Genomic DNA, 23,446 nt, shown 5'->3' with positions numbered 1-23,446 from the left:
CAATGTTAGCACACGTCCAGAAGTGAATTTCAATTCAACCTCACCACTCCCAAGAACCTTGGTTTTGTTAGTCACCAAGCATAACAGTTTTTTCTTCTTCAAAAGGAGTGTACAACTTGAACAAATTTTTGTCATAGCAGATGTGCCTATTAGCACCAGAATCTACACACCACCCTTCAACATATTGCACCATATTGATGTTTGTGATCATAGCCACTAAAGGCTCTTCGGTTACGTTAGCCTGCGGGACAGATTCATGTTTTCAAAATTTGCAAAATCGAGCAATATGCCCACTCTTGCCATAGACAAAACAGGATCTATTAAATTGATCTTGTGAAGGGGGTCCTTGGTTCTTATTGTAATTTTTATTCAGGTTTCCCCTTCCTTGAGGTGATCTATTATTGTTTTTAAAGGCTTTCTTTTTTGGCTTCAATTGACTATTTCTAGGAAAATGATTTTTGGGCATATTATTATTGGATGAAATAAGGTTTACCTTTGTGGTGGAATTACCATTGCTCTCTTGTGTCATGAGTGTATCTTGTCCTCTAGCCTCCTCCTCCACACGGATGAAGGTCTCCAAGGATGTCTCCTTTTGTTTGTGCCGCAAAGTCTTTTGGAACTCCCTCCAAGATTGTGGTAGTTTGTCAATTATGCCAGCTACCACCAAATTGTCTCCGATCTTTATGCCTTCGAATCTCAACTCTGCTACAATCATTTGGAAGTCTTGTGCTTGATCCACCATCGATTTTCCACCCAACATTTGGTAACGGAAAAATCTACTAGCAGCATACTTCTTTGCACCTGCCTCCTTGATATCATACTTGCTTTGTAAAGCTTTCCAAATTTTTTTTAGCAGAGTTGTAAGTTGTATCATAATAATCATAGAAATGATCGGCAAGACAATTCAATAGATAAGAGCGACAATTATATTCATCTTTTGTATACTTATCTATTTTTTCTTGATGGAAAATATATTCTTCATCACTCATCTCATCAGTAGGAACCTTTGACGGATTTTTCTTAATGAGGATGTAGGCAACTTTGAGAAGGCTCAAATAGAAGAGGACCTTTCCTTTCCACCTCTTGAAGTGGGCTCCCTTAAAACGAAATGGCTTGTTAAGATCTCTAGCAGGCTCATTTGGTTTTTCTTGTGTAGACTCCATGTGTTGAATCTCCTTAAAATTGTTGGTGCAAACACAATGATAATGAAAATAACACAAAGAGAAACTAAATAATACTTCTGAATTTTTTATTAATTTAAAGAAAGAGATTACACAACACTATTTGGATTGAGGCGCGGCACTCGCTTTCTTTAAGAAGATTCAAGCTCTTGGTTGGCTAAACTTTGTAACCGGTGCAAACCGTTTCTGACTTGTCTTCCCCAGGATACAATAGCCCAATAAGTGTTGTATGGCTAGAACAACCTCTGCACAAAGTGTTCAAGCCCAAAGCTCCACCTAAAAGAACACCCTTTCTTGCCAGAAATCTCTCTATTTTTTTAGTGTATATTGCAGTCACTTGGATTATGTCTGAATGGGTCGATTTATAAGCTCAATGGGCTTCACGAAATTACTACCCAAATTAATCTGATTAATTAGGTCCATTAAGGTGTTGATTCATTTCCAAATTTGACACCTCCACCCTTCACTTCCCCCTTGTGCATGTATTTGGCCCAAAATTTGAGACAATTCATATTAGTCCATTAATCACCACAATTAAAAAAAACAAAATAGTCTCTCTCCTTTTCAATGTGGGATTAAACATTTTCACTAACTCCTCATCTTCCACATTCACTCCGACATCTTTACATTTATGTTATAAAATTTATTCATTTTAATTATTCAATATTAAAATGCTCCAACAGTCCCCAATCCGTGAACTTCTTCTGTCCCCAATCCGCGTACTTCTTCTCTAATTCTTATCCAAAAATCTTCCATTTTAACTATTCTACTTAACCTGCTGTGGGTCCAGGGTAAATACCAAATTTTGCTTGATTATGACATACGTGGAATACTGGGCTTGACATCTCAGCTATATTACAAGAGAAATAACGAAGCAAATTGGTGGATGTTATTTGGGTTTTATTTTCATTTTTCCGACACATATTCTAACTCCTTCGACAATGGGAAGTTTCTCATTACTCTCGGCTGCAGCAAGAAGGTATGATATTTTTTTTAGCTATCTTGCCTCAATATGTTTAATTTGTTAAAGAACAATATTCTATGAAAAAAAATCCTCTCTGCCGGTAAATAATTTTTCTATTTGTTTTGTTGGACACTGGATCCATTAACCATGGACTAGCAAATATTTTGTGCAATTATGCCATCTAAAATATGCTGAATAATAAAAGTGAGAGATAATATCTTGTAAAAATGTGACAGGCTTGAAGGAAAAGTGGCACTAATCACTGGTGGGTCTAGAGGCATTGGTGAGTCCACTGCAAGACTCTTCTCTAAACATGGAGCAAAAGTTGTAATTGCTGACATCCAAGATGAATTGGGTCACTCTATATGCGAAGATTTAAATCCTCAATCTACATCCTTTGTCCATTGTGATGTTACTAAAGAAACAGATGTAGAAAATGCAGTTAACCATGCTGTTTCCAAGTATGGTAAATTAGACATTATGTACAACAATGCTGGTATAGCTGGGGTAGCCAAACCCAACATCCTTGACAACACTAAGGCTGAATTTGAGCAAGTGGTTAGTGTCAACCTTGTAGGTGCTTTCCTTGGCGCCAAACATGCAGCCCGTGTGATGATTCCAGCTAAAAAAGGTAGTATAATCAATACCGCTAGTGTATGTTCAACCATAGGAGGAGTTGCAACTCATGGCTACACAAGCTCAAAACATGGTTTGGTTGGATTAATGAGAAATACAGCAGTGGAGCTTGGACAGTTTGGAATTCGTGTGAATTGCGTGTCACCTTATGTGGTTGCTACACCTTTGGCAAAGGATTTCTTGAAGCTAGATGATGATGGACTTTATCGTGTTTATTCCAACCTCAAGGGTGTAGTTCTCCAGCCAGAGGATATAGCCGAGGCTGCTCTGTATCTCGGAAGTGATGAGTCAAAATATGTGAGTGGACAAAATATTGTCATAGATGGAGGCTTCACCATTGTAAATGCAGGCCTTTGTATGTTTGCACAGTCTTAATAAATAAAAGGAAAATTATCAGTTTAAATTGAGCTATCAATGTAAGATTTACATTGTACACTAAATAAGAGTGTACAACATTGTACATATTTGTAAAAGGTGTACAATGTTGTACACTTTTGTTTAGTATATAATGTAAATCTTACGTCTAAAATGTAAACCAATAATTATCCTAAATGAAATGGAGAGTCTAAATAATTTTACTGGCTCTTTTCTTTTTGTATTGCGATGGGTCCAAGTGGTATGAATGTTTGTTAGACTTTGTAAAATTTTTGTTGTATTGTTGGTGCGTGTAGCATGACTCTAATTAAATAATAAAAATGGACAAATGTTATCAAGGGACTGTTAAAACAACTAGTAGCCATTAAGTGTATGTTTGGATTGCATGAAAACAGGAGACATTTGCGTTTGGCATTTTTTCTGTGGGTCTCGTGCACTATTCACGGGATCCTCAAATACAGAATTCAGTAAATTTTGCTTTAAAACTAGGTTTTATGGCACTATTCACACATTTAAAAATTATTTTGCTACAGTGTTTTCAGTAATATGTTTTCAGTTTTCAGCAATAAGTGGTATCCAAACAGACCCTAAGAATGGTGTCGGTACAATTTTTTTTGCTTTTGGGTCAAGGTTTCTATAGATAGGCGTAGTGAGTTGGTCCTAGTTCTCTTCTTTCACTATCTCATTTTCTATTTAGATTGCCTCATATGTTTTCCTTGGTTTGTGTTACCCGTCTTGTCCATTCATGGGTACTGTTCCATCATTTCATACCTAAACTTGATCCCTATTTTTACCATTTTGCCCTCATCCTTATACATTCTTTTTTTCTACTGCATGCATTCTTCCATTCAACACATTGCCCACTACCCATTTTGGTAAAGATGCTTTCGAGCAAATATATGCCCAAAAATGGTCTCAACTAGATGCCAAATCTAGGTCCTTTGACTCCTTTCCCCTCTATCAAACCACACCCTTTGCATTTCGTCGGCCATGGGCCCTACTCCCTTACTCACCTACCTTGCTAGTCTTGTACTTTCTCTAATTTTAATTCTCCTTCACGCATTATCTGCCATTGCCGCTTTTATTTTCTTTCATCATTTCTCTAACTGGAGGTGATAGTAGGTTATTCTCATCCTTTTATTCAAAAGGAATTAGGCCTTTATGAGCCAAATACTCTTTATTGGATCAAAAAGGCTTTGGACCCAGTTCACCCTAATTTGCCAAAGTCATTTTAAAGAATATATGCATTGAACTTTTCATCTCTATCTCTTTTTTCTATTTGTAGAAGTGCCCAAGGAAGTATGGGCTTATCTCCATTTGTCTATTCATTTTATTCAAAAGGCTTGGAACTAGTGGAATTTGGTAGGTGTGACACTTAGCCCATATGTGTCCATGTGTCTTGATTTAATTGCCCATGAGGTGTGAGTGAAATTATCAATTTGCCTTCCCTTAATAAACATTTACTAAAAATGTCATTATGTACATTGGGCTTAAATCCTCTACCCCTTAAGCCTGAATTCATTGGGTCTTGGGCTTTACTTCTTGACCCAAAATGTGTGAAATTTTAGGTATCAACATTATCCCTTTGAACATGTGGGTTGTTTTACAACAACACATGCAAATATTTTCTTCTCTCTTTTGTAGGGGAATTTTGAATAGTGCTCCCCATATTTTCTCTTCCTTCCTTTCTTTTCTCTTCTTTTTTCATTATTACTCCTCCCCAAACCCACACATCCCTTCACTTCTATTTATCTCTCTCTTATCCTTGTTTCTCCCTTTTCTCTCTTCTTCAATGTTTTTCTTTTCCAAAAACAAACTATTTGCATTTACATTTCGAGGGTTTTTTTTTTTTTTTTTGTTGAGGAAAAGCATTTCGAGAGTGAAGGACATAGGAATACAATGATTTTTTTTCCCACTAGAAGAGAAGGGGTTATGATTCTTGTAAGTGCACAATTGTACCCGGACCCAAAGACAAACGTGAGCTCAGGCCCAATGAGCCTTAAACAACAAGATTTGTATAGTGTGGATTTGAAATCTAGGTTAGGGATGTTGGAAGCTTGATAAGCAGGCTAGAATGCTACAGCCTTTGCAAATGATAAACAAATATGACAAGGGAACCTCCTCGAACGTAAGCTGAGGACGATTTGTATATTTCTTCTCTTTCTATGCCAAAAATTACAGTTCTTAGTTATTTTTTAGCTAACTGACAGATCCCCCCTTTTCTTTCCTCCCTTCTCTTCTTAAATATTCTTCTTCTTCCCTATTTCATCCACATGTCACACAAATCTTATCCTTAAATACCTCTTTCTTCCATTACATTCTTGAAATCTTTAAATAATAGCAGGAAGGTTGAATTCTACTGTTCAGGGGTCATTTTCCCATTAATGCGGCTAGGGAGGTAGGTGCAGGGTCTTTAATGTGGAGGTAGCAGCCTTTTTCTAAGATATTTCTCTCACATCGCTGTGTGTAGAGGGTACTTGGATCCCCCTCTTACCCAATAGTTTTTCCAGAAATCTGCCTTTAATCTTCTTGGCAAGTTCCAGGGTCATCGCCGGGCTTGTCCGAGGAAACATTCATCCTCGGATAACTCCCTGGACCTTCGCAGTGTGGGCTGACTTGTGGGCCTAGAGGCCTTTAGTAAAAAACGAACTGGCACCCGTCAATAAAGCCCAAAGCCCAAATGTTTGTTCGGGAACTTTTACCCTCCACAATAGCCCCTCAAAACTTTATTTTTTCCCATCCGAGGAAAGAAATAGAGTTTTGATCCGACAAAAATACCTCCCACATGCTTTGTATATCGCCACGCGTGTATGGGTCCTGTCGTTCCCTGAAAAACACTTTTGACGCTTCGAAACTCAGAACGCGCGCATTTATGACCGCAAGTTACATCCTGTTCCCCACGTTCAACGATGAGATGAACATCTAACGGTCCAGGTCGCCCCCCGAAAATTTGAGCGGGACAAATCTAATTTTGAGACCGCCTCCCGCACGTCAAAACGCTTGGAAACCCGTACCTTCATTCATTTCTTTAGAATTCAATCATATCAAAGTATCAGTCATAGCCTTTTCTCTCCAGAAACTCGTGAAGACTTGAATAACCAAATCCCGTAAGTTCTTACTTTCTTTGCTCCTCTCTTCTCGAATTTTATCCTCGGCTCCACTCTTAAGTTTTTGCTTTTCAAAACTCGTATTCTCACTTCTCCTAGATGAGTAGGTTCAAGTGCCTAGTAGATATCGACGCGGGGATGGAAGGTTTTAGGGCAAATACCAAATTCCCAATGACGTAGGTCTAAAATACTGCCCAGTAGAAGCCGTAGGCGGTGCTAGGAAGACAGGAGAAGTAATCATCCCTATGATTGCCTTTATAGAAGGTGGGATGACTCTCTCTATGAGAAATGTGACCAAGGAATACCTCTGTAATCATAGGTTATGCCCAAACCAGTGCGCACCAAATGTGTTTAGGATCTTAGGTAGTGTTAACGCTCTAAATGAGCAGATGGGCCTGAACCTTACATGGCACGATGTTGCCTTCATGTACGAATGCCACAAACTTAAGAATGTAGGGTATTACATTAAGTCGCGGTCTAGTGTCGTTAGGCTGATCTCATGTCTGCCCAAATCCAACAAAGGCATGAAGGACGACTACCTCATCGCCTCGGGGAACTGGTATGACGGTCCCTACTGCCTAGTCGAATGGGGAGAACCAGGTGTGACTTCTTAGGAATTAGATTTACTAACCCATAATTCCATCCTACTACCTTTACCAATTTTTTTTTAAAATTTTTCCACACATTGTTTCTTTTTACTTTGAAATTTATCACCAGTCTGACCGTGTCCTTCTTCTCGGATGTTTTTCCATGCAAATAAACAACACATGCGCCCCCGTCTCAGCTTCTGTAACGTCGCCGACTTGAACCGTGTCCTCCGATCGGAAGTCTTCGTGAGTGAAGACTTACAAGTGAGAGCGGCACACTTGATATTAAGATACGATCCTATATCAGCAGACTTTCAGGAGATAGAAAACGTGATTATCGCGGGGGACAGGCGACGCAGAAGGATAAACGTAGCAAGGCCGCACTTTCTCTCCGACCACGATATTCCCGACGAGCCCAATACCATCCTGTACACACGCCCTATTGCGGCAGTTCCACTCTCGGCACACTCCCAGACGACCGCCGTCCCAGAAGAACAAGCCTTCTCGCTGCACTCATTGGACGAGGAGATAGACCAGTTCCAACTTGAGGACGTTGAAAGGCCCCGAGGGAACCCGTTTGTCATACTCTCGGACGAGGAGGACGAGCCTGCCGAGACTTCCGGGATCGTAGGTTTGGTAGTTGCCCGCCCCGACTCCAGCTCTGAAGAGGAAGAGATGGATGTGCTAAAAGGACTAATGCACAAGAGGGGCAAGAGAATCGCCAAAAAAGGAGCAGGGGAATCTCAAGTCCCTCTGTCCTTGCCACCACCCCCTCCTCCATCCGATCCTAAGCCTCCCATTGAGGAGCCCAAGAAGAAGAGGAAGGGAGAGGCCGAAGAGGCTAGTGGGGAAAGGCAAAAGAAGCTGAAACAACAACAACAGCAACCCTAGCAGCAAAAACTTGACAAAGGCAAGGGACGTGCTCCTTCAGTAGAAAACGGGGAGATAAGGGATCTTGCCGAAGTGTGCCGAGCACCGGTTACCTGGTCTCTCGAGCTTAGGCTGGACGGGGCACCAATCTCTTACCAGTCCAATATTAGGGCGTTCCAACAAGGCCATGTCCTCCACCTGGCCGATGCATTGGAACGTCCCCTTTTTCTGCCTAAGGACATGGAGGCCCTAGAGAAGATGACCTAGCCCCATCTGTTCCTTTCGCTAAAAAGGGACTTGGCCCTGGTAAGTTTCAAACCTTATCTTCACTTCCTTTTTCATTGTATCTAACTCTTAGTAGATATTTTTATGCGTCTGACCCTTTGATACTCTGTCACAGGCCGTCCAAGAAGTCTTTGCTGCCGAGAAATTCGTGGAGGATTCTCAGAAGAAAGCTGGACTGGAACTAGAGCTTTGGTTGGAGACCGAGAAGTCCCTAGGCCAGGCCCTCGCAGAAAATGAGAAGCTCACTTCTTAGCTAGCGGGTCTAAAAAAAGAAAGAGACGGCGCTGAGGCCAGCCTGAGGACCATAAAGACCCAAGTGGAAGGGCAGCATAAGCTTCTTCATCAAAAGGTTGAAGAGCTATCCAAAGCTCAGCAAGAACGCTTTGATTTTGAGAAGGAGCTTGCGAAGATGAAGGACGAAGCTCGTACCTTCAAGGGTTTGTTAGAGGCCACGAAGAAGGCTGCTTACAACGAAGGGGTGGCGGCCACAGAAAACCAGCTGAGAGAGGAGTTTGCAGCTCTATGCCGAGAATACTGCCAACAGGTTTGGGGGGAAGCTCTAAATGCAACAGGGATCCCCTCAACTTTCGAGCTGAGGAAGCCCGAGAACATTTGGCTTCCCCTGGACATCCAGGAGATGGAGGAACTACCTTCTGTCGTCCCTGCCCCTGAGACAGCTCCTTTTGCGCCCCGTCCTATGATCCTAGAGCCCATTCCTACTCCTACAGAACCTACAAGTTCCAATAAAGAGAAGGAACAGGATGAAGGTACTGAGAAGGCCCCAAGTCAAAGTGCTGAGCCCATCGTCCCTCTATCAACTGTAGCAAACAAAGGAAAATAAGTCCTATCTTCCTTTGAAATGGAGCTAAAAAGCACCGAGGCGACCAGTACTTCCAAGCAAGACCCCCCTCCAAAAGCTTAGGGCCAAACTTAGGACTTCTTTTTTGTAATTAAGACTTACTGTGTAATGTATATCAAGAGCAATTAATAAAAGTCTGCCTTGTTTGATCTTCGTTTGAATTGTGTTTATTTTATTTTTGTTTTTACTATAAGAGCTCTCATTAGCACACTAAGAAGGAATGAATGGAACAACTAACTCCACTTTCAATAGCTGAACTATCATAACTCTAAATAGCCGTACACATGCTTACCTTGTATTCTACAAATTACATCTTAGGAGTATAACATGTATGACACAATGATGAAGGCCTAACAAGCTAACTTAGAATTCAATTTGAGGCATAAAGTGATCAAAAATACTTCATCAAAATCTCAACATTAACACGCCATAGATTTTTGCTAGCATTTCTAAAGTAAAGTGTTCAAGAACCTGATATACACAAACTTTGTTTTGATGGTAAGTACGACATCAATTTACACAAGGCATATGGGCCGAGAACCACGCATATCAATGTGATACTTAGAATCTGTAACTTGAAACGTTAATTTTGCCAAAGTATGGGGTCCGAGGACCCTACATTACCAACTTTCTGCTTGATGCTTAAGAATTTGTAACTTAAGATGTTAATTTCCCCAAAGTAGAAGGTCTATGGACTCGACATAACTAAGGTTCTGTTTAACAAATGATAAGATATCAATTTCCACAAGATATGTGGTCCGGGGACCATCCATGACCAAGTTTCTGTTTGATACTTAAGAATATATCAATTTCCATAAGGTATGCGGTCCGAGGACCATGCATCACCAAGTTTTTGTTTGATACTTAATAATATATCGATTTCCACAAGGTATGTGGTCCGAGGACCATGTATCACCAAGTTTCTATTTGATACTTAATAATACATCAATTTCCACAAGGTATGTGGTCCGAGGACCATGCATCACCAAGTTTCTGTTTGATACTTAATAATATATCAATTTTCACAAGGTATGTGGTCCGAGGACCATCCATCACCAAATTTCTGTTTGATACTTAATAATAGTAAGAGATAAACCCAAATACATATTCATAATTTGAACTACGAATGATAAAAGTGCCTTTTATTAATAATAATACCTTCGAAGGTTGTTTACATTCCAGGGGCGTTGTACAATTTTTTCATTTAGATCAGCTAGTCGATATGATCCTATGCCCGCTACAGAGATGATCCGATAGGGTCCTTCCCAATTCGGTCTGAGCGTTCCCCATGTTGGGTTTTTTGCAGTACCCACAACTTTTCTCAACATCAGATCCCCAGGCGCCAGCGGCCTTAGATTTACGTGGACATCATACCCTCGTTTAAGCTTTTGTTGATAATAAGCCATTTGGACCATGGCGGCATCTCGCCGTTCCTCAACTAAATCCAGGCCTTTCTCCAGAAGGCCATCATTACTTTCTGAACTAAAAGAACTCGTCCTTAGGGTGGGGAAACCAGATTCTAAGGGTATCACCGGCTCGGCTCCATAAGTCATAAAGAATGGTGTTTCTCCAGTGGACCTGTGTGGTGTAGTTTGATATGTCTATAAGACATGTGGTAGCTCCTCTACCTATCTGCCCTTCGCGCCGTCCAGCCTTTTCTTGAGTCCACTTACTATGACCTTGTTGACGGACTTGGCCTGCCCATTTCCCTAAGGATAAGCCGGTGTGGAGTATCTGTTTATGATGCCCATGTCACTACAATACTTCCTAAAAGCTCTACTATCAAATTGAACGCCATTGTCCAAAATGTTGTGTGTGGTATCCCAAATCTAGTAATGATATTCTTCCAAATAAACTTCTTGGAATCGACGTCCTTAATATTTGCTAAGGGTTCAGCCTCGACCCATTTGGTAAAGTAGTCGGTTCTCACGAGTAGCCACCTTTTGTTTCCTACGGCCCTCGGAAAAAGCCCTACTATGTCCAATCCTCATTGAGCGAAAGGCCAAGAACTGGACAGAGGATTAAAGACTCCCCCAGGCTGATGAATGTTGGGAGCGAACCTCTGGCACTGGTCACACTTTCTTGCATAATCTTGAGCTTCCCTCTGCATATTGGGTCACCAATATCCCTGAGTCAGAGCCCTTTGGGCTAAGGACCTTCCCCCAGTATGGCTTCCACAAATTCCCTCATGCAATTCTTCCAAAAGTGTCTCCGTTAACTCGGGGTGCACGTATAACAAGTATGGTCCGAAGAAGGAGCGTTTATACAGTTTTCGATCCTCAGATAGCCAGAAACGAAGGGCCTTTTGACGGATCTTATCTGCTTCAGACTTGTCCTCGGGAAGAATGTCGCTTTTCAGAAAAGATACCACAGGGTCAATCCAACTAGGCCTAGGCCTTATCAGATGGATACGGGCTGCACTAATAGTGGTGACAATTGGTTCTAGCAAATCTTCGACGAGGATAATCCTAGGCAAACACTGAGCCGAGGATGTCGCTAAGGTAGCCAACGAGTCTGCATGTGTATTTCCACTTCTAGAAACGTGAGAAAGGATAAAGGAATCAAATTTAGATTGTAAACGTTTGACCTAGGTCAAGTATTCTTGCATTCTTGGATCCCTATCCTCTATGGTCCCTGTTACTTGGCTGACCACTAACTGAGAATCCGAGAACATATGAACTTCCTTCTTGCCCATCCTACGCACCATGTTCATGCCGACCAAGACTGCTTCGTACTCGACCTTGTTATTAGTTTCCGAGAACGCTAATCTCAAAGATTTTTCGAAGACAATTCCCTCAGGGGATATCAAAACAAGTCCGACACCAGACCCTCTCTGGTTAGTTGCACCATCAACAAACACTTTCCAAATCGGAGGTCCTTTGTCCGTAATCATGCCAACTGATTTTTCATCCATGTGTAATTCCTTCACAGTTTCTTCCAACAATGGTTCAGCAAACTCCGCCACCAAATCTATGAGAACCTGGCCTTTCACCAAGGTGCGTGGCATGTATTTGATATCAAAAGCTCCCAAAATAGTTCCCCATTTAGCCACCCTTCCGGAGTAGTCAGCACTGCGTAATACTGACTTGAGAGGCAGTTGGGTCAAAACCACAATGATGTGGGACTGAAAATAGTGAGGAAGCTTCCACGTGGCATGAACTACGGCTAGAAGTGCCTTCCCCAAAAGTAGGTAACACACATCGGTTTCATTCAAGGATTTACTGACGTAGTAGACCGGTCTTTGTACCCCACCATCGTCCCTTATAAGGACCAGGCTGACCGCATGGACGGGCACTGCCAGATATGCAAACAGGATCTCGTCTACCTCAGGCCGAGACATAATGGGTGGCCGGGAAAGATATTCCTTAAGTTGCTGGAAGGCTACAACGCAATCCTCGGACCATTGGAACCCTTTCCATTTGTTCAATAGTTGGAAGAAAGGCCTGCACCTGTCAGTTGACCGAGAGATGAACCTGCTAAGAGCAGCGATCATTCCGGCCAATTTCTGAACTTCCTTTGGGTTCCGAGGTGGCTGTAAGCCTTGAATGGCTCTGACCTGCACCGAATTCACCTCTATCCCTCTATGAGTAACCATGTAGCCTAGGAACTTTCCGGAACCCACTCCAAAAGAACACTTTGAGGCGTTAAGGCGCAACTTGTACTTTCTAAGTACTTGAAAGGTGTCGTCCAAATCTTTCACGTGCGTAGGTATTGTCTTACTCTTCACTATCATATCATCCACGTATACCTCAATGGTCTTTCCAAGTTGCGATTCAAACATTCTGGTCATCATCCTTTGATAAGTAGTCCCAGCATTCTTCAATCCAAAGGGCATCACTTTGTAGTGATAGTTCCTTGTTGGAGTAATAAAAGCAGTTTTCTCCTGATCCTCCACCGCAAGTAGAATTTGGTGATAACCCTGGAAGGCATCCAAAAAGCTCATCCAAGCATGTGCGACCGTGGCATCCACAAGCTGATCGATGCGTGGCATCGAGAACGAGTCCTTTGGGCAGGCTCTATTTAAATCTGTGAAGTCTACACATACTCTCCACTTTCTGCTCTTCTTTTTCACCACGATCGTATGCACCAACCACTCTAGGTAGAAAACTTCTTTAATAGCCCCGGCCCTCTTGAGCTTGAGCACTTCCTTTTTAACAGCCTCGGAGTGCTCTTTAGAGGAATGCCGAGGTGACTGCCTTCTAGGAACAATAGCAGAGTTGACGTTCAAATGGTGACGAATGAAGCTTGGGTCTACCCCCGGAGCCTCATAGGGATCCCAGGCAAAGACATCGATGTTGTCCTTCATAAACTCCAACAACTTCATCTTCTCTTGGTACAGTAAACGTACACCAACTTGAAAGAACCTTTCAGGATCATCGGCTATCAGAAACTTTTCCAAGTCTTCGCATGTGGCTTCCTCTGCTGTCACCGCATCGGGTGCATCCAGAGTCGGTAATTGCTATAAGTCCTTCACAACCGAGGCCGAGGACTCCGTTTCGTCCTAATGTAGTACTGCAGCCGATATGCATTGCCTGGCCACTGATTGACTACCCAAAATTTCTTCAATGTATTCCCTCGAAGGGAACTTTACCTTAACATGCAAGGTGGAGAAGACAGCACCCAAAGCGTGCAGCCAGGGCCTAGCAAGGATGGCCGTGTATAGGGAATATGCATCGACCACGATAAAATCCACCTCAACCGTTTCCAAGCTAGATTGTACGGGCAACCGAATCTGTCCCTTTGGTATAACAGCCTTCCCTTCAAAACTTATTAACGGCGAGTCGTAAGGAGTGAGATCCTCCAATTTCAACTTCAGCCCCTTAAATAAGTCAGGGTACATAATATCTGCCTCACTGCCCTGGTCGATCATCACCCTCCTGACGTCGTAATTTCCTATCCTCAAAGTGACTACCAAGGCATCATCATGGGGTTGGATGGTTCCAGCCTTATCCTCCTCTGAAAATCCCAAGACGGGCACATTCACTTTCAGCCTTTTCGGCTTCGCACCTAACTCCTCGGCCTGGGAGTGCGAAACTGCCATCACCCTGGTGGGACTTGAATCGGTCCTACCAGGTACAGCAAAGATAATGTTTATCGATCCCAATGACGGCTGAGATGAATTATTCTTCTGATTATTCGAGCCAGACTGACTGCCTTGCCCGTTAGGTTGGTACAAGTGCTGTTTCAACTTCCCCTCGCCAACGAGCTACTCCAAGTGGTTTCAGAGGGTCCGACAATTCTCGGTGGTATGACCCACGTCCTGGTGGTACTGGCAAAAGAGATTTTGATTCTGTTTCGTAGGGTCCCCTGCCATCTTAATAGGCCATCTGAAGTAGGGTTCCTTACGGACTTTCCCTAGTAGCTGGTGCACTGGTTCTCGGAATACAGTATTAACAGCCTGAGGAATTGCCAAGCCAGGCTGCCCGGAGTAATCTCTCATCGGCTTATTGTTGTGATATTTGTCGGACCTGAAATCCCTTCTCTCATGCGGGATAACCTTCGCCTTACCCTTACCTTGCTATTGGTCTTCTTTCACCCTTTTATACTCGTCAATGCGGTCCATGAGGCGACGTACACTCCGTACGGGCTTTTTGGTCAAGGATTTCCTCAAATCATGATCAGTGGGAAGGCCCACTTTAAAAGTATTAATCGCCACCTCGTCAAATCTCCATCTATCTCGTTGAACATCTCCCAATACTTGTCGGAGTATGCTTTCAACGTCTCACCTTCCCTCATGGGCATAGATAATAGTGAATCCAACGGCCGAGGAACTCTACTGCATGTAATAAACCGTGACGTGAATGCTCTAGTAAGTTCCCCAAACGAACCGACAGACCCCGATTTTAGGCCGTTGAACCATCTCATAGCAACAGGTCCCAATCTAGAAGGGAAGACTTTGCACATCAAGGTCTCATTGTGAGAATGCACCGCCATTCTCTGGTTAAAGTGGCTCACATGTTCCACAGGGTCTGTCCGGCCGTTATAAATGGTGAAGGTGGGCTAGGTGAACCGCCTTGGGAGCCTCCCATTCTCAATCCTACGTGAGAATGGCGATTTGGAGAGTTGGTGTAGCGCTCAGCTCATAGCGTCGTTCCCCAAGCTCCTAGAGGGGAGCTTCCTGTGCCTGCAACCTAGTAGGTCACCCTCTTCGCAAGAGGAAGTTTTGCTGGGGGGGCGACCATGACCTTGAATTGTAACTACTTCCCCGGAATTCCCCAGAAGAAGGATTAGATAGGGGTGAAGCACGCCTTCGTCTAACGCAGCGCAGCTTCTTCTTGAGGTGGTTAATCTCCCTCTGCATGGCCTTAGCATCATCTTCATGGGTGGCATTGCCTCCACCGCAGGTATGACTCGTGCCAAGATATACAGTGTGAACGCTTCCCTCTCGATCCCTCTGGCGCTAAAGACGTTCAAAAAGATCTTCAGGTTGCGATCCCTAAGATTCTGCATGGTGTGAGCCTAAGCCTGCCATAATGTTCCAGTTCCTTCAACACTAGATTTCCCACAGACAACGCCAATTGTAAATGCACAATTGTACCCGGACCCAAAGACAAACGTGGGCTCAGGCCCAATGAGCCTTAAACAACAAGATTTGTATAGTGTGGATTTGAAATCTAGGTTAGGGATGTTGGAAGCTTGATAAGCAGGCTAGAATGCTACAACCTTTGCAAATGATAAACAAATATGACAAGGGAGCCTCCTCGGACGTAAGCCGAGGACGATTTGTATATTGCTTCTCTTTCTATGCCAAAAATTACAGTTCTTAGGTTTTTTTTAGCTAACTGACAGATCCCCCCCTTTTCTTTCATCCCTTCTCTTCTTAAATATTCTTCTTCTTCCCTATTTCATCCACGTGTCACACAAATCTTATCCTTAGATATCTCTCTCTTCCACTACCTTCTTGAAATCTTTAAATAATAGCAGGAATGTTGAATTCTACTGTTCAGGGGTCATTTCTCCATTAATGCGGCCAAGGAGGTAGGTGCAGGGTCTTTAATGTGGAGGTAGCAGCCTTTTTCTAAGATATTTCTCTCACACCGCTGCGTCTAGAGGGTACTTGGATCCCCCTCTTACCCAATAGTTTTTCTAGAATCTGCCTTTAATCTTCTTGGTAAGTTCCAGGGTCATCGCTGGGCCTGTCCGAGGAGACATTCATCCTCGGATAACTCCCCGGACCTTCGCAATGTGGGCTGACTTGTGGGCCTAGAGGCCTTTAGTCAAAAACGAATTGGCACCCGTCAATAAAGCCCAAGGCCCAAATGTTTGTTCGGGAACTTTTACCCTCCACAATTCTATAATTAAATATTCGGTCTGAAATTATTGTCATACTCTTAATGTGTCAGTTTTAGATTTTAATATATTTAACAAAAAGTTTTGATTTAAAATATTTAAAACATATTAACTGTGATTAAATAATTTAAGAAATAATTACACATGACTTATTCAAAGAAATAGTTGTCTTAAATTATATAAAACTGCCTTAATAAAATTTCTTATATATGGGGAAAAAACGTATATAATAACTCTTTTTTTTTATAGAAAAATAATAACTCATGTTAAAGACATATTATAAATATAAATTATTTATATACATTTATTTTGCGGATTCAAACAAATAGGTCTCTTTTCTTTCATTTTGTTTAAGGAATAAGAACAGAAATGATCAAAACGGAGAAAAAAATGGGAGAATGCAACTCATCAAAAAAAAAAAAAAATATATATATATATATATATATATATAATATAAAAGTAGAGATATCATGCGGGAAAGCATGAGCTCCTGCCAAGTGGCACTCTAATTTTGCATTTAACTTTTTTTTTTTTTTTTTGTCTCTTTCATTAAAATTTTTTTTTTTTACTGTTATCCAAAAGTTCATATAAACTTATTTTACTATTATTTTATTAATATCTCATTAATTGCCTAAGCTTACACCACACCTTTCTTTATTCTTTGTGTCTTTTGACATACCCACCGTTTTAGTATTTTTAAAAAAGCGATAATAATAATAATAATAATAATAATAATAATAATAATAATAATAATAATAATAATAATAAAGGATTAATAGTAATAACTAACTACATAAGGCCTTGAACAGAGATAGAAAGACACAAAAATGTTATAGATTGTTAAATAAAATGCATTGTTTTATTATATATTACCAAAATAAAAAGCTTGAGACTGACAAAACATTTGAAAAAGAGAGAAAGAGGACAGTTGTTCACTCAAAAGTGTTTAATCATTTTTTTTTCAAAACATCAAAATGCTCTTCACATTTTGCTTTCTTTATTCTTTGGTAAACTCACTCCATGAAAAGAGACACCAAACTAGCCAAAATGCCTTCCACTTCCAGTCTCTCTTTTCTCCACCACCAATTTTCAAAAACTATTGCTACATGCTCATTGAGTTTGTTAGGTTCTAAAAGTTTAGAACAATTGGCAAATCGTGAACATAAACTTGTCTAGATATAGATCCTAGAATCTATAGGTATTATTAGACAATACTCAAGGTGATTCATGTCAAGATTAAGAACAAGTAAGCTGCAGAAAGAAGATTTCAGAAACTGCCTAGTTCGATCGATCAAAAGATAGGCTCGACCGATCGAAAGTCGTATCTGCAGAATTTTAATTAAGCCCAAATAGCAGTTCAAGCCCATTAAGGATTAGGGTTTTAGGTCTACTTCTTCTAGTATATAAAGGAAACCCTAAGCACATTTTTAGAAGGCTTTTTAGAGAGAGAAGAGTGTGTCTTTTTTGTATTTAGGGTTTTGTTCCTAAAAAGCTCTCTCATATCTTCTATCGGTGTTATTACTTGAAGAATCTCAAGATCCGATGTTGTAGAAGTTGCTGCCTTCTTTAGTCATCAAAGGTGCTGATGATCTAAACCTTCAAGGGTGGTCTTGGAGTCACAAACAGGAGAGTTTGTGTTGTTAAACCTTTGAATGTGATCTCAAAGTCACAAACGTGGGTATTTGTGTTTTGCAAAGACCAAAGAAAGAAATAATCCGTGAACTCGAAGTTATCATGGGGTCGTGGTAGTAAATTTTCTACTCAAGGTTGCAATAGAATGTTAGTGGTCTAAGTCGCTATTGTGTAAACTTCAATTCTTTCATGGTGGTTTTGTTGTTTTACCTTAAGGATAACTAGGTTAAATCTTCCCCAGGTTTTTTACCGATTTGGTTTTCCTGGGTCATCATATCATGATGTTCTTTATATTTTCACTGCTTTGCATGATATGATATATTTGTGTTAACCTAGATTTGCTTAATTTACCTAAGTTAATCACTTGGCTAAATAACTAAGTTAATCTGGTTGTGTTCAAGGGGTCTAAAAATGTACAGAGTTAGAATTTGAATACATCGTGATTAGTGGTGCCGAATGAGAACCTCTTTTTATCACACTCCAAACTTTTTATAACTATCCAACAAAAGAAGAAAGAAACACTACAATAATGGCACACCCCAGCCTACTACTAACACTTGTCATCTTTTTCATCCCTTCTCTTTGTTGTCCTGAAGATCAAAAACAAGTCATTCTCCAGTTTAAATCCTCACTCATCAAAGCTACTAGTTCTCTTTCATTAGAAAGCCAACTGATTGACTTAGAGTCATGGAATTCCAGCTCAGATTGTTGCAACTGGGACAGGGTCATTTGTAGTACTCGTTTTCATTCAAGGACTGTGATTGCCTAGGGTGGAGCTACACTTAGCAATGCCCCCCCCCCCCCCCCCAAATTTTTTTAAAAACTTGATAATAATGTATGCATAGTTTGCAATTGTTTAAAATATTAGACCTTAAAATCAATATTTGGCCCCTCCAAAAAATAAGAGCTGGCCCCTGCAAAAAAGAATTGAGAAACTAATTGTTGGGTTCCAACATATAGTTTATAAGAACAACAAAGTATCCACCTTGTAACAAAAATAGTTGTTAATTTCAAATTTTTAGTTTTTTCCTCTCTTAATTGTTAGTTTTGGTTGTTGAGTTCAAAAAGTAAGTTTTTAATAAAATAAATTTTCTCTTAGAGTTATCTTATTTTATTTGGGACTAAGTCTTTTTGTTGTTTTTGTTAAGTTTCAAATTGTTTGTCAATACTTAATTAGTTAGTCACAAAGCATTAATTGAAAAAAAAAAAAAAAAAAAAAAAAAAAAAAAAAAAAAAAAAAAAAAAAAAAAAAAAAAAAAAAACAACAACAACAACAACAACACTGAGGATATGTGACGTAGGAAGCGACAATACTTAAAATGCAATTTTCTATTGTTAAGTTTCCAATTGTTTTTCAGTGCTCTATTTAGACTAAAAATGTTGAATGAAAAAAAAATAAATAAAGGATAATTTTATGTTAGGGGGTAAAAATGTAGTTGTGCAAATGTACTTATCTATGAATATGGAATTCGGGCCCTCCAAACTAAAATTCCTAGCTACGCCCCTAGTGATTGCTCTATATCTTGACAACCTTATCTCTAGGCAATCTATAGAGCCCATAGTGGTGACCTCCACCATCTTGACACCAAACTTTCGCATTAGAAGCTTGATGCTTCTTGACATGGCAGGGAATCAAATACAAGGTGAATTATCAGGCTTTGCCAATTTAAGCAAATTGGTTTATCTTGATTTGAAGAATAATATCTTTAGTAACTCCATTTCCTCCCAACTTTTTCACTTGAGGTATCTTCAATATCTTGATATGAGTAGCAATATATTCCATGGTATTCTTAGGGGAAGTGGGCTCTCTTCAAAACTTGCGGGTCTTGAACCTGGAAGAAAATTCTCTCGGTGGAAATATCCCTAAGGAGATAAGGAACATGACAAAGTTGCGGCAGTTGTCCTTCGCAGCAACAATTTTTTTTTGGCGAAATTCCATCATCATTTTCGTATTTGAAGGAGTTGGAAGTATTGGACTTGAGGGATAATTCCTTGTCAAAGAAGATTCCTAATTTTACTAGCTATCTATCCAACATAACTAGTTTGTCCTTGTGCAACAAGTACACTGGGAGTATTCCATCATCCATGCAGAAATTGGTGAGGTTGGAAACACTTCAATTAGAAAACAATTTGCTCAGTGGAAAAATTCCATCTTGGTTGTTCAATATAAAGGGCATGAAGCATCTTTTTCCTGGAAGAAATAATCTCATTTGGAATAGTGATGCAAAAATAGAGCCTACGTGTATTTTATCTCAATTGTGCATGAAATCTTGTGGTCTTGTTGGAGAAATCCCATATTGGATTTCTAAACTGAAGACTCTTGACTTTTCGGACTTGAGTGAGAACAAGCTGGAAGGAATTTTCCCACAATGGCTTGCTGAAATGAAAGTTGGAAGTATAATTATGTCAGATAACAATCTAACAGGTTCTCTTCCACCCTGTCTCTTCAACTCTAAACGTTTATCAATTCTTTCCCTTTCCCGATACCAAACTACATTGGTAATGCAACTGAAATCTTGATTCTCATGTTGGCTGAAAAGAACTTTTCAGGGAAAGTTCCTCACTCTATCTCTAATATATATCGCCTCCAATTACTAGACTTGTCAAGCAATAGATTTTTTGGCAACTTACCAGATTTTAGCTCCAATGTATTCCTCGGGTACATTGACATTTCTTCTAATGAATTCTCAGGTGAAATTCCAACAAAATTTTACCAAATTGAAATCCTTGCTTTGGGAAAAAATAGGTTTACTAGCAACTTTCCTAAAATCCTGACCAATATGCGCCATCTTGAACACCTAGATATCCATGACAACAAAATCAGTGGTGAACTGCCAGAGTTTATTAGCCAAATATCCACCATTCAAGTCCTAAATTTACGAAACACCACCCTCCAAGGTTCTATCCTTGATGGTATTTCCAATCTTAGTTGCCTCCGAATCCTTGACCTCTCAAGCAACCATCTTGTTGGCAACATTCCTGCAAAGTTTGGAAATCTTCTTGGTATGATTGAAAAACCAAACAAATCATTTTCATCACTCTCTAATATTTTCACCATCTCGCTAAAGTATAATGATTTGATAGTGAATTGGAAGAAATCGGAACAAGGTCTGTCAAGCCATAACATTGAACTCTACTCTTTGTTAGACATGTCAATGAACCAACTTTTTGGTGAGATCCCAGCATCATTAGGCAAATTGAATGGTCTAAAACTTCTCAACATCTCACATAACATCCTCCATGGGAATGTACCGATAAGTCTTGGTGACTTAAAGAGCCTAGAGAGTTTGGACTTGTCATATAACAAATTATCAGGCTTAATTTCACGATCACTAGCAAAGCTGCAACAATTGTCTATTTTGGATGTGAGTAACAACAAGCTCACTGGTAAGATTCCAGTTAGTGGTAAAATGGACACCATGAATGATCCAAACTTTTTTGCCAACAATAGTCTGTTGTGTGGAATGCAGATTCGAGTTCCGTATCCAGAAGAGTTGTCACCAACAAAACCCTTAAAAGGATGAGAATAAGGAGAGATGGTTCTTATGGGAGGGAGTAGTGAATGGATACTCATTTGGCTTCACCATAGCAGTGAGAATTCTATATCATACCGTGTATTTTGTTCATTAACCACTTCCTAAAATTGTAGCAGCCAATGAAATGGGTTAGAGGTTCAAATTTCTAGTCTCACACAAGTTATGTTGTTTGTTTTATAGTCAAATATCTAATTCCCAACTTGTAAAGGCTTTCAATTAAGGGTGAAGCTATTGTGTGTAGTACATTTTTGCATTAATTGAACACAATATGATTCGAACATGTGTCTAGTTTTGGACACATGTCTGCATCATATCATGTCCAATGCAAAAATGTATTAGACACAAACGATATCCTTCAACTAGACAATGTAACAAATAGCCATTCATAAGTATCAATAAATTATTTGTGTAATTGAAACGTATTTGAAAGTGCGAGGGCAACGACACAAAAATATATGACATTATAAATGGAAATATAAAATCCTGGTAAATTGTTCTCTCTTGTCATACCATTTCTTTTTAATTTTTCTTCCTTTCCTCTTTTTTTTTTTTTTTTCTTTTTTTGGCTAGAAGAAAATATATAAAAAGCTTAATCATTGTGTGAATGTGTAGATTGCAATTATTGCCTTCATCACAACTTGTAAGAAGGAATGAATAACTAGTTCCATAAGAGCTTTGCTATAGAACTAACACATAGACATTTCATCTTTGGGAGAATGGGCTCTAAGCTGAAATATCAAGTAGCCGGACCCGCAAGGCTGTGCTATAAAATTCCACCACGTACAGTTGTAGTAAATGATGAGACTGTTGTCTAGTTGGCACTTGGCAGTCATTATAAGGCTTTTGATATCGGGTCTAAGGGACTTAAGGATCCCATTAGGGTCCATTAGGGAAGGAATCTGAGGAGATTCATCGAAACGACTGGGATTTTAAAGCCCATTAGGCAATTTTATTAGCAGACCCATTCAAATACCACAAGCGTATACCCACTAAAATTTAAACCCACATCACAACCAAATGTCATGGAGATGCTATTGCTTCTCCTTACTTTTCTTTTCTTCTTTATTTTTATTATTATTATTTTTTTTTTTTAGGAATCACGCTTTTCCCTTTAAACTTTAATGTTGTCAAAATTTGATGAAGGGAAGTAGATAGAATTTTAAATGTGCCCTCGAGTCTCACATCATCAATTATTTAGAGGGTGTTTAGTAGAGTAGCTTGAGATGAGATTTTTGTAATTTTTTAAAATACGTATGAATGAAAAAGTGTGTGAAAAAGTGTGTAATGCTGTTTAATTTGTGAAAATTTGAGTTTGGAATTACTCACCAAACAGACCCTTACTATTTTTTAATAGGTTTGATAGAATTTAATATATAGAGTGTCCTATACCATTAAGTTAAGGTACCAAATGATTTTTGGTATAAACGAGTTCAAATCCCCGATTTCTTATTTGATAACAATAAACTTTATTTGATGATAATAAACTTTTCTAGTCAAGTTAACTGAAACTCACAATTATTTACTTTATTTGGCTAGACCATGATTTTTAGTGCAATAGGTGAAACTTTATTTATCCCGCAGCCCACTCCTCCCAACTTAATTTTTATATTTAATATTTTAAATTTTTTTTTTTGGTGTTTTTTTTAGTTATTCATGTTTGGGCTGTTTTCATTTTACCCTTTTATGTTTTAAAATTTTATTTTGGCCCTAAATGTTTGATTATTTTCATATTGGTCTTATTGTCTGTTTTTGTTATTGATATAATTTTCCATAATATCTTTTTTTTTTTTTTTTTTGCCTACAATGAAATTCTTGCATTCCACAACATTTTAGAGCTAATATTTCATTAAATAATAAAACATGTAAGGCACTTAACGGTCTGATTACTAATAGAAATGGTTAATAAAGCCAATATGAAAACATAATCAAATATGAAAGGTCAAAATGAAAATTTTGAAATGTAAAAGCAAAAATGAAAAAAACTCAAAACTTTATGGGCCAAAAGTATATTTTATTCTAATTTTTATAACCATCCAACAAAGAACAAAGAAACACAACATTTGAAAATTTTCAAGCCTACTCCTCCCAACCTTTAATGGACGAAATCGACATGGTGAGAAATAT

General features: G+C 39.5%; 1 protein-coding gene and 1 pseudogene across 1 annotated transcript; both read left to right on the top strand.

Annotated features, from left to right (window-relative positions):
* The first annotated feature begins 2,068 nt into the window (after positions 1-2,068).
* LOC142607949 (borneol dehydrogenase, mitochondrial-like) lies at positions 2,069-3,379 on the top strand. The gene is made up of 2 exons (XM_075779639.1): positions 2,069-2,160; positions 2,382-3,379. The coding sequence occupies exons 1-2, from the start codon at positions 2,123-2,125 to the stop codon at positions 3,154-3,156; spliced, it is 813 nt and encodes a 270-aa protein (XP_075635754.1). The 5' UTR covers positions 2,069-2,122; the 3' UTR covers positions 3,157-3,379.
* A 14,936-nt stretch (positions 3,380-18,315) lies between these two features.
* LOC142606546 (receptor-like protein 46) lies at positions 18,316-21,416 on the top strand (annotated as a pseudogene).
* The last annotated feature ends 2,030 nt before the right edge of the window (positions 21,417-23,446 follow it).

This window comes from Castanea sativa, chromosome 8, assembly GCF_040712315.1.
Source record: "Castanea sativa cultivar Marrone di Chiusa Pesio chromosome 8, ASM4071231v1".
Classification (NCBI taxonomy): Eukaryota; Viridiplantae; Streptophyta; class Magnoliopsida; order Fagales; family Fagaceae; genus Castanea; species Castanea sativa.
This window is presented reverse-complemented; position numbering and strand designations above follow the sequence as displayed.

Coding starts and splice junctions, on each gene's coding strand:
- LOC142607949 (XM_075779639.1), top strand. CDS start 2,123: ATGGGAAGTTTCTCATTACTCTCGGCTGCAGCAAGAAG. Junction 2,161..2,381: donor CTCTCGGCTGCAGCAAGAAG/GTATGATATTTT, acceptor AAAATGTGACAG/GCTTGAAGGAAAAGTGGCAC.